This window comes from Harpegnathos saltator, unplaced genomic scaffold (genome assembly GCF_003227715.2).
Source record: "Harpegnathos saltator strain DR-91 unplaced genomic scaffold, Hsal_v8.6 scaffold4, whole genome shotgun sequence".
Classification (NCBI taxonomy): domain Eukaryota; kingdom Metazoa; phylum Arthropoda; class Insecta; order Hymenoptera; family Formicidae; genus Harpegnathos; species Harpegnathos saltator.
The window spans coordinates 935,559-947,382 of NW_020230205.1; the positions used below are offsets into that span (position 1 = coordinate 935,559).

An 11,824-nucleotide genomic window follows, 5' to 3' on the forward strand; every position below is an offset into this window, starting at 1 on the left:
TGTCGGAGCTATGGGAAACTATCTGTCAAGCACAATATCGACCCTCGCCCTCTTCGTCCAACCCCTACAAACTCGGGGTTCACTCTCGTTGCCGCCATCCGTCCTGGGGGGTGCGTTCTGCAATGTAGGTTTACCTACACATTGCCATACAAACCTTTCTCACCTCCTGCTTCCATTCTTTGCCCTCCTCTTTTCCATTTTCCTCCAAATCTTTGATTATTTCACAAATAGCCCATTTTCTATGTAAGTTCTTTGGCTGATTTAAGAATGCGTCTTAATATAATCTATACAAACTTATCACAGCATTTAGAGAAGATTAGAGATAATTTTACATTTACTGTATCCCTACGCAATATACATATATATATATACATACACTCACAAAAGCATACGCACATAAATATACATATTTTATTACAATATTGTACAATAATAATAATGTAGTTTATTTTTATTACTTATGCAGTTTATCTCTGTTATTTCAACTTGCTATAGAAAAATACTGACAAAAAAACTTTATTCATTATATTTACTTATTAAAATTTCAATTTCGATTATATCTAATTTAAGTAATTTATTCTTTATTCTTATCACTTTTTGCAAGGGTGAACTGTATAAGTAATAGTACAAATAAGGCACTTCTGCCTCGTTCCTCTTCTCTATCCTCTTTTTCGCTTTCTCTCTTTCTCTCTCTCTCTCTCTCTCTCTCTCTCTCTCTCTCTTTATGTTTTAAAATAAAAATAAAAGAAGAAAAAATCAGGAAGTCGCGCTAAAAATATTTTGTCACCAGTAATAGAATTTTCTCTATCATACACATGGCAACATAAACAAATTAATTGATTAGCGCTTACTGTTTTATAAACCACAGTTTCCTGTATGAATAACGCGCACATGACAATATTTCAATTATGAAGAAAGCAATAAGTGAAATAGCGCATACTAATACAGTTCACAAAAAGCAAGTAAAAATTTACGTGTGTATTATGTGACTTTAGACAAAGCATGATAGATATAAATATTTTATATCGTGTTGTATTACATTCAGTTTCTCTCATTGTGTTGTCGCATTGTCACATTGTCGCATTACACTACTAACTCCTACAATATGAACTTATTGCTAATTTATTGAGAACGGATGGCAACTTATCAATGTTGTTCAAGTATTTCTGATCACGCACTCGCAAACAGAAAGTCTTCAAACTTTCTTATGTTGTAATACGAAGCACAGTAGATTTGGACTTAACGAAAGAGTTATCACTATATAAAACACTTAAAACGTTGAAAAAAATAAGAATAAAAGCAGGACGTCTGTGCACGCACGCTTTACGTTTTCAGCCATCTTGTTTCGTGTGAACGGCGCAGCTGCATAGCGATTCCCCCACTCTGTCTATTCACCCCCTCGGTTCTATCGTCCTAAGCCAGTCGAATAATTTCAAGTTAGTTTGCGTTTATTACGCACATATATGTATACACGTAAGAGGAACGAAACTGTATATAATTATACGTATAAGTCGTTATTTATACGTATAATTATATACAGTTTTTAAAAGTTTTTACACGAATACAAATAATAAATCTACTTTTATTTACATAGTATATTTTACAATCATTTTTCTGAAGATGTGTACACGCTAAACGAACGAACGACGAATGAACGGCAAACAACGAGCAACAAACAGTGAATTCGGCAAATGTGCACAGCAAATACAAACTGAATGTTCGGTTCACTTTCGATCCGATTCGCTCGTGAAGAAGTATATAAAAAAATGGATACATATTTCCATGTTCGTACGCTCAGTGCATACGCACCTTAAAATGACATTTTCGCGTTTAATCAATTGCTTGTTCAATTAATGCGGCCTGCTTTAGTGATCTCTAAATAATTCTTACGATAATAATAAGACGTCAAATTTGCCTAGTATATTTAATTTAATCTAGATTATAGATATTATATTTAACTTAAATATAATGTCTATAATCATTAATCAAATGTATGCGTATTTGACTTGATGAGTCAAAATATTTTTAGGAATGACGTGTGCAATACTTTCAGTCACACTTTACTTTTGAAATGCGAAGCTATCGACAGGGTGTTCCGAGGAAAATGCGATGCGAACGGCCGAGCTTTCGGGTACCTGGATAGGACGCTCACTGTTTAGCTCGTCCAGCCATAAATCATAGTGGTTGCAAGGTCAGCTGCCCCGATCTCGGCCGCCACAGCATTCCCTCTTCACTAACCAGTGTAAAGGACTAACTTTATCACGAAAATTCGCTATAATTTTACTTTTTAAGATAAATTTAATTAAAGCCGGAACGTATCAATAAGTACTAGCTTTTGTATATGATTATTGTTATCACAGTGTTAGTTGACTTTCTTAGATTAACTTTTGCAATACCATTAGGCGACTCTGTTCATATTAAAAAAAAATAGAAAATACATGAATTGATATAACAAAAGAGTGAGAGAAATAAAAAAAATTTCATTCTATCTTGTAGATTAGATTTTGTACATTAGATTCATTCTATTTTGTAGACAGATAATATTGACGCATCTGCATAATTGTAATGATGTTATTAACCAAATATTTTAAATATATATATATATATTTAATGTTCGGGATTTTTCGAAAACGAAACATTGTGAGGATTAATTAGATGAAACTGCGAAGAAAAGTCAAGTACCATTTTGCAAAAATCGCAATAGTTTAATTTTAATTTGACAACTAGAAAATTTGCGTACTTATCTGCAAAATGGTAAAGGACTTTCTTGTTTATAATGAACTAATTTATAATTATATAACGATTATTGTATCTAGTGATAAGTTCAAAATTTAGGGCTCAAAGTTCAATATACTCATATCTATCGCCAGACCGTTTCCAGTATCGTTTACAAAAAATTTCGGACACCGTATATTTACAGTCTGAAAACAATATATATGACTATAAATATATTTTATATATAAAGTTTATATAAATATTTATATAAATATTATATATATATATAATATTATAATAAATATTATATAAATATTTTATATATTAAATTTATATAAAAAATGAGCATAAAATCTCTTTGATATTCAACGCTTAAAAAAAAAATACATTATTGCAAAGGTTAATGAACATGCGTATTATACGTATTATGCGTAAATCACGTATTATACGTTTTCATCATATTCTAAAGATGCTTTTGTTCAATATAATTTTGATAAAACTGTTATTTAAAATAATTAAAAATTCTATGGTGCACAGCCAAATACGTATTGTTGCTACGGATAACTTTGGTAATTTTGATGTATTTTTGATGATATATGTTGAGGTTGTGGTTGTTGCGCCATCGACCACTGTTGCAGCACAATCGGCTGTTGCTGTTGCACAACTGATTTCTGTGAGATCGTTGGTTCCTGCACGGATGTTGTGTTGCAACTCAGACGTTGTTGGTTAATATTACTGATAGGTGATAGTTTCTGTTGTTCTTTTTTTGCTTTCATTCGCCTGTTTTGAAACCAAATTTTGATCTGTTTTTCTGATAGATTCAATTGTTTGGCCAACGACAAACGATCCGTTTTATTGAGATAACTATTCGTGTAAAATGCTTCCTCCAAGCGCAAAGTTTGACATTGCATATATGTTTGTCTTTTGCGTTCTCGTTTTTTTTCATTACCTACACAAAAATATATTCGTATTATAAATTATAATTCGGTATAATTATATTACATATGCATTTAATATACATTTAATTACTTTATAACAAAACTCTGGCATATATATATATATAAATTTATAATAATTTATATTATATATAAATTTATTTATATTTATGTTATATATATAACGTTGACGCGCGACATATCAATGGATCTCCACTGCACATTTTCATATAAAGAAAACAGTTGAAATTTGATTTTCTAGTTACATAAAAGTGATATAAAAGCAAATCTCAAAAATTTCTTACTTTCCTCTTGTAACATCGATATTCCTTGAATAATCATAACGGTAAAAAACTTATTTTTGAAATTAATATTAGCAGCGGTAACGAATTATTTTATCTAGTGACGATAACGGATTACTTTCAAGAAGAATCTTTCCCAATCCCGCTTTTAATATCCGTGCATTATTTATGCAAGACGAAAATAGATTACCCGAGCGCTTGCGATACAATGCGCCATGTGCGCCACGTGCGCCACGTTATAGTTATAAGGATTAGCTTACCTGGATTAACGTCAAACTTCATCCATGGATAAATTGCATATACTTGTTGATCGCACTTAGGACCATCAACTGCAATCTGATTTTGTTCCTTATTATTGTTGCCCGGATAATTTTGTTGTGTTTCAAATTGTTGTGCAATGTTTACATTGCTTTGTTGCAATGCTTCTTGTAACGGTCTTGAAACAGAAGAGTCTTGATAACTAGCTGCAATCGGACTGTGTTGTTGTTTGTTATTACTGTCCACGTAATTTTGTTGCGTTGCATATTGCTGTGTAGTGTATATATTTCTTTGTTTTGATGCCTCTAATAACGGCCTTAAAATAGGCGATACTTGTAAAGGCTCTGGAACAGGCGACATCTGATTGTTAGCTGCAAGGTGATTTTGTTGCTTGTTATTGTTGTCGGCGTAATTCTGTTGCGCTGTATATTGCTGTACGGCATTTATTTTGCTCGATACCTCTTGCAATGGTCTTGCAATGGGTGAGACTTGATAATTAACTGCAATCGGACTTTGTTGTTTGTTATTACTGTCCATGTAATTTTGTTGCGCTGCATATTGCTGTACGGTATTTATATCGCTCTGTCGCGATGCCTCTTGTGACGATCTTGAAACAGGCGAATCCTGAGAATTAGCTGCAATCGGACTTTGTCGTTTGCTATTGTCACCCGCGTAATTTTGTTCCGCCGCATATTGCTGTGTAGCGTATACATGTCCTGATACCTCTAGTAATGACCTTAAAACAGGCGATACCTGATTGTTAGCTACATGGTGATTTTGTTGCTCACTACTACTGTTGCCGGCGTAATTCTGCTGCGCTGCATATTGCTGTATGGTATTTATGTCGTTGTGTTGTGGTTCCTCTAGTAACGATTTTAAAACAGGCGAATCCTGAGAATTAGCTGCTATCGGACTTTGTTGTTTGCTATTGTCACCCGCGTAATTTTGTTGCGCTGCATATTGCTGTGTTGCGTAAATATTCCCTTCTTCGGGTGCCTCTAGTAATGGCCTTAGAATAGGCGACACCTGATTGTTAGCTACAAGGTGATTTCGTCGCACGCTACTGTTGCCGGCGTAATTCTGCTGCGCTGCATATTGCTGTATGGTATTTATGTCGCTGTGTTGTGGTTCCTGTAGTAACGATTTTAAAACAGGCGAATCCTGAGAATTAGCTGCAATCGGACTTTGTTGTTTGCTATTGTCACCCGCGTAATTTTGTTGCGCTGCGTATTGCTGTGTAGCGTAAATATTCCCTTCTTCGGGTGCCTCTAGTAATGGTCTTAGAATAGGCGACACCTGATTATTAGTTGTAACGTGATTTTGTTGCTTACTATTGTTGCCGGCGTAATTCTGCTGCGCTGCATATTGCTGTATGGTATTTATGTCGCTGTGTTGTGGTTCCTCTTGTAACGGTCTTGAAACATTAGGCGAGAGTTGATAATTAGCTGCAATCGGACTTTGTTGTTTGCTATTGTCACTCGCGTAATTTTGTTGCGCTGCATATTGCTGTGTAGCGTATACATTTTTTTGTCCCGAGGCCTCTGGTAACGGCCTTAGAATAGGCGACACCTGATTATTAGTTGTAACGTGATTTTGTTGCTTACTATTGTTGCCGGCGTAATTCTGCTGCGCTGCATATTGCTGTATGATATTTATGTCGTTGTATTGTGGTTCCTCTTGTAACGGTCTTGAAATATTAGGCGAGAGTTGATAATTAGCTGCAATCGGACTTTGTTGTTTGCTATTGTCACTCGCGTAATTTTGTTGCGCTGCATATTGTTGTGTAGCGTATACATTTTTTTGCCCCGATACCTCTAGTAACGGCCTTAGAATAGGCAACACCTGATTATTAGTGGTAATATGACTTTCTGACTCGTTATTGTCACCCGCGTAATTTTGTTGCGCTGTATATTGCTGCTGTAAAATGTTCGTATTGTTTGATTGTGGTATTTTTTGTAACGGTCTTGTAGTAGGCAGCATTAAATTGCAACGCAGCATCTTTGTAGTAGGGTTTGGTGGCATGTGATTGTAATTATTTGAATATGCATTGTACGGCAAATAATTCTGTTTGTTTCCGTCATAAGCAGATTGATGCTCATATTGTAGATGCTGTTGAGCCGAAGGAGAAATCGTCGTCATTGGTTGAGGGTAAAATTGCGGGGCAGTTAACGCAAAATCCGATACATACGAACCGATTTGACCGTTGCACGGATTGTTGTACTGACAGTTATTCTGAATGTTGTAGTAATTTATGTACTGACTATTATACTGATTGTTGCACCGATAACTATCATACGAATTGACCTGTAACATGTTCAAAAACGAGCGGTTCTCTGTTTCTTGTCGCGGGAGAGACATCAATGTACGCGACAAAGTCACAGACGCTGTTGAAGAGGAAGTCGCCTGAACCTGATTAAGCAATCCCTGATCGTAGTAGAACGCGCTTTGCTGCAACGGTTGAATCTCTGGCACGCCGGCCCCATCGAAATATGGAGATGATTTGCGTGATTTACCGCGGCCTTTTTTACACTCCTTCATATTGTACGAACAGATGGAATCATACACCACGCCAAGCACGTTTTGAACACTGCTGGTTTTCACTTAGAGAATACTTTCATCCCCAGCGACCGATGAAGATTTAAATCTTGCACATCATGACACTACCATCACCGTAATATCATCGCCGTGGAATATTGTACACTGATATCCATGTACATCCATACATTCGTCCATTGATATCCATTGACCGTGGAATAGCCGTTAATTAATAATATATATGATAAAATCGCGTCGAAACTGCCTACGTTCACGCACTCGTCGCGATACTTCAGTCACTCGAAGTTAACTGCAAGACGACTTGCAACAGAATGAAACGAGAACCTATACTACCTAACCAACCTACCCTGTTCTTTTCTTTTTCTCTGTGTCTTTGTGTCCATCACGTCCTAGGCTTGTCCTAGGTTAGAACGTAACACCATAACAGAAAAGGCAACTCTGCAAACTTTTGACGATTTACAACTGGACCATGCGGACAGAGACTGCAAAGAGCAGCGGGGTAGAGTGGGGAATGAGCTACCCTTGGTGCGTGTCTCCGTACCTCTCGCCGAATCGAGGCAACGCAGGGGAGCTTTTCCTCTATCAGCTGCCTTTTGATTCACCGCTAAGGCCACCCCCGATATACATTCGACTTTCGATCTGCCGTTCATGCCGCAGTCCCCTCCCACTATTAATGCAATTGACACAGAACCCATATTGGGTCCCCCTTCCAACCCGACCTCGCACAATGTACGTTGCCATGTGCGAACGTACGACGTTTTCGCTGGGGTCGTTGCTCCGATTCGTCAATTTGTAATCAGCTTGCTGTCTCAGTGAGTGAAACTTTTGTTGTTTCTTCTTTTTTTCGATCGGATTAAATAGAAGCGAAGCAAGAGGCATGGGCGAAAAAAAGAGATCAAGTAAAATGGCATTAAGAAAGATGTATTCATTAAACACACTTGATGAACAAGGTGTCGATAACGGGGCTGAGATTATAAAAACAGCTAGAAAATAATTATCCTTAACGAAAGATAATAGACGGTCTTGCGGACAAACTATAAATAGTAATGCACGGCCGAAAAAGTGATTAATGATGCGTTTGGAGCGGTGACCAAAGCTACGGGGATTCCAAACGGCCGATCAGGACGGACATGCGTCTGCACGCATCCGTACACGTCACACGTATAGGATCGAACGATGCTGAAGGAGCGTTTCGATACGGAATTCACGCCTGTAGATGCGAAATGCATTCTGTGCTAGCTGACTGGAACGATAACAATAAATAATAATCCGCAAAGGGCGATACTTGTGGGAAAGGACGAGAATATATGGAATTGGAAATACATCGCAATAATTTTAGCTATCGATATTATTTTCGTAAATCTGCAACGTCTCATTAATATGTAATAAAACAGGTATAAAATAAAATATCTCCTCTCTTTTGAAGTGTGAATTTAAAAATATATTTATTTTTCCACGCGATGCTTCTTTATCTTAAACATACAGTTTGTTGAAAACTAACCTAATTTTCAATTATTAGACATAGGCACGTATTTCTAACGTCTAGCATTGTCCCGCAGGTATCAGGTGAAAGAGAATGAAGATTTACAACCATCAGGTCTGCAACTTCAAGGTCTACAAAGCCCTGTTGGCACTCTTTTGTCTCTTTGTAAAAGTTATAGAATTTTCTACGAAAGTTAGAACCTAGATTGGAAAAGGACATATTTCCTCGAACAGTTCGCTCCATCTGTGACGGGAAGAAAGTTTTGGAATTTGAAAATTCCCGTTACAATTTCGGTTACAAATATAACACTTGGACAAAGTAAAGATCTATAAATATTTTCTAAATATTTTAAATATTTTGTTGTTGAATAATTATTTTGCCAAATCTCCGAACTTAGCGGAAATGGATGACATACATCTTAGTTGTTTTCAATGTCTTCTAGATGACTCTGAGATATATTTTAAATATTTATTCTGTTTGGGCAAACGCAATTGTAATTAATTTCGTATTAATCTTTCAGTACAAATTGATACGTTACATTTTATTTCCGCACAGTGTATTGTATAGAACGTAAAATTTCACAGAGCGACATATGTGCTTACGCTGTTCCTATTCAATTCTCCGCTGCACGAATGACGATCGGAGTAGGGCACTTTCGGTAGTGCAAAAACGACGCCATTTATAGCCATTTGGGAAAATTGGGAGTAGTGGGATCGAACCAGAAGGCCTCTATTATCATGCGATTGATTTATATTTTGTTTGCGGTATATATGAGTAATGCCGTGTCACACGGAGAGATTAGGTATATCTATTGCTATATATGTTAATAACTGAATATATATGTTAATACTGAATAACAATATATAACGAAATTCGCCGGTACTTTATTTATTTCCATTAGATTGGCATGCACTTTTGTTAAATATTGTAACAAATTTATACATTATATAGTATCGTATCATATTCTCAAAATTTGTAATGCAAATATTTTCACTCAAAATTGACCAGTAAAATCCATATATTCCCTCGTTATAGGGATAAATTCATTGTAATCAATTGAAACATTCGCTCGTATGAAGTCTTAAAATCCACTCTAAGCTGAAGTAAAATATTTACTTACAATTTAATTACAATTCCGAATGGCAATATTTTCATTATTATCGTGAACAAATTTTTCTTTATTTCGGAGTGGAATTTTGCTTCGAGAAATTTATAGAGTAATGATTCTTGTAAAAATATTGCGTCGAAATAATTTCGATCGTAGTCTTTAATTATGCTATAGAAATAATATCAGTTGAGTAAAAAGGAGCTAATAACTGCTAGACTTATAACCGTTTAGCAGCAAAAACGACGAATATCTTGGAACAGAAGGCGGACATTTCTGGGCGGAGTGGAAAAACTGTCGGGTGTCGTTGGAACCTTTTGATCTCTTGCCGACCTTTTAGCTAAGAGTGCCGAAAGACGCAACAAGACGTAGCATTATACGTAATATTGACATTCCTTTTTGCCTTCTATTGTGATTAATTATTCATATTTAACTTTTCCGCGAGGCAATTTTTTGTAAAAATGTTACCGAAGAGGCACATTGACAGTTATAAAATATTTCATGTAATACGATGTTCAAAAGAAGAAAGAAAAATTTCTGAGGTCACTTCAGGTAGTCTCGCTCTCTCTCTCTCTCTCTCTCTCTCTCTCTCTCTCTCTCTCTCTGTCGCGTTTCTAAAGAATTCCTTTTAAAGGAAGTTTCCTTTTTTTTTCAAGAAGATAGGAATGCTTCATTGTATTAAAACCGAAGACACAGATATTCACATTGTTAGCAACCATTTTTCAATTTTATTCAGCTACGAAGTAGGAAGAAATAAGCAGAATAATCGTATTCGATTTTAAGTATGACTTTGTGTAATCGATCGGATATAACCGGAACTGCCCAGTTTGCTTAATTAAAAATTTATTTCTGTGATAAAAACATTTTTACAGGCCAGACATATTAAACAAAAAAAAACACATATTAAAACACATTAAAAAAAAAACAAAACTTTACGTACGGAATGTGGTTGAAGCATTATTGATCCAGCATTTGTTTGCGCAATGTGTTTACTTTCTTCATAGCAGATATATTTCCTTCGCGCTATTCCTCGTCTACCCGGCAGGAGCACCCTTGTGCCGAGTCCCCGAACTCAGCGGGGATGGATTCGTGGCGGCGTGGCATGCAGGATTGGCAGTGGCACGAGAGAAAGGAGCGGCTGTGCGGAGAGAGCAGGACGCTGGAAATATCATTTATTATAGCCGGGACTGTCAATCTCCGCCACATTGATACGATGATGGTCCACCGACATCACGATGCTTCGCTAGCTGCTCATCCGCCGTGGAGCCGCCGATATTCCTCTTTCGATGCGTGTGCGTAGATTGTTCCGTTATAACGTTATAAATTAAAATGGTATGCCTAATTATTGGAAAATGTATAACATTTGCCTATTCTAATTGCGTATTAGCATAATTGTAATTGCGATATTATGTCGGAGATGTGAAATTATAAATTTAATTATACCGTATAGTCGCACGAATTCCGAGAGAGCGATGGATAAATGCTTGGTCCGGGTATTATCGAAATATTAAAATTATGCACTCTTATTAGATGAATTGCTCTATTGTATGTCAGGAAGACTCTTAAAAAGAACACATTAGCGTTCGCACGCTCGATTTTTGTTACCGCTAATTACATCGGAGGAAGAGTGCTGAAAGCATATAGCGACATGTTTAACTTTAATTAGAAAGTCCCACTAGACAAGATGTTTCTTAGTCGTCTATTAAAACAAACAAGTTTTTACCCGTCGAAATAATTGTTTATATATTCGAAATAAAGACACTGGCGACAAATTGAAATTGAAATATAAAGTTGCACACAATTAATTATACACGATACATTAGATTTCCAGTTAAGATAACACATCTATAATAATAATAGTCCAAGCTAATAATTGTCCATAATAGCCATTAGTCAGCAAAAGAGGATTCTAAAGCGCTTAATAAATGATGTTGTTTCTCTTTCTCGTACTCTGTAAAAAATTGCGCAAACTGCAAAATTTATTAAATTTCTGCAATGTAACATAATATGATGTAATATATTTCATTATATTATATAATAAAAACAAATTTATATCTAAGTAAACTTTAATTGAACTTTGCTATTGTTTTATTTAGTTATGTTATTTACACATATGCGCATACATTTTCTTTTTTTGTAGGTCATATTTAATCTCCACAATAATTACTGTTTTTACCGCTCTTCAGAGGCTAGTAAATACGTTTTAAAACAAAATGTATATTGGGTGGCGAAAGTTAATGAGACTTTTGCGTGTACCGGAAACCGATGGACTCCTCTGCCGCCAGGGAAGACAACTTCAACATTCTCTTGTAAGCTGCATGTCGTGTGTGGTGGCCACTCCCAAATTCTGCACGCACATTAAATACTTCATGCATTCGACAAACTGCCATCTGACCGTCGACGAAATAATTTCACACGATCAAGACACCGATAATAATCTAATTATGACACTTAATCTTCGTGCTAATAT

At 36.0% G+C, this 11,824-nt stretch overlaps 2 protein-coding genes across 3 annotated transcripts in view; both read right to left on the reverse strand.

Annotated features, from left to right (window-relative positions):
• Nucleotides 1-3,251: 3,251 nt before the first annotated feature.
• On the reverse strand, nucleotides 3,252-6,748 carry LOC105189115 (homeobox protein 5). The gene is made up of 2 exons (XM_025301037.1): nucleotides 4,213-6,748; nucleotides 3,252-3,664 (listed from the first exon to the last, which is right to left on the reverse strand). Exons 1-2 carry the CDS (start codon nucleotides 6,746-6,748, stop codon nucleotides 3,270-3,272), a joined length of 2,931 nt encoding a protein of 976 aa, XP_025156822.1. The 3' UTR covers nucleotides 3,252-3,269.
• Nucleotides 6,749-11,445: 4,697 nt separating this feature from the next.
• Nucleotides 11,446-11,824, reverse strand: part of LOC105188831 (uncharacterized) — a 73,726-nt gene continuing 73,347 nt past the window's right edge. For both annotated transcript variants that reach the window (XM_011150498.2, XM_011150493.2), the window contains exon 4: nucleotides 11,446-11,701. In XM_011150498.2, coding sequence (XP_011148800.1) covers nucleotides 11,589-11,701 — 113 coding nt within the window. In that variant the 3' untranslated portion in view covers nucleotides 11,446-11,588. The remainder of the gene's footprint in view (nucleotides 11,702-11,824) is intronic.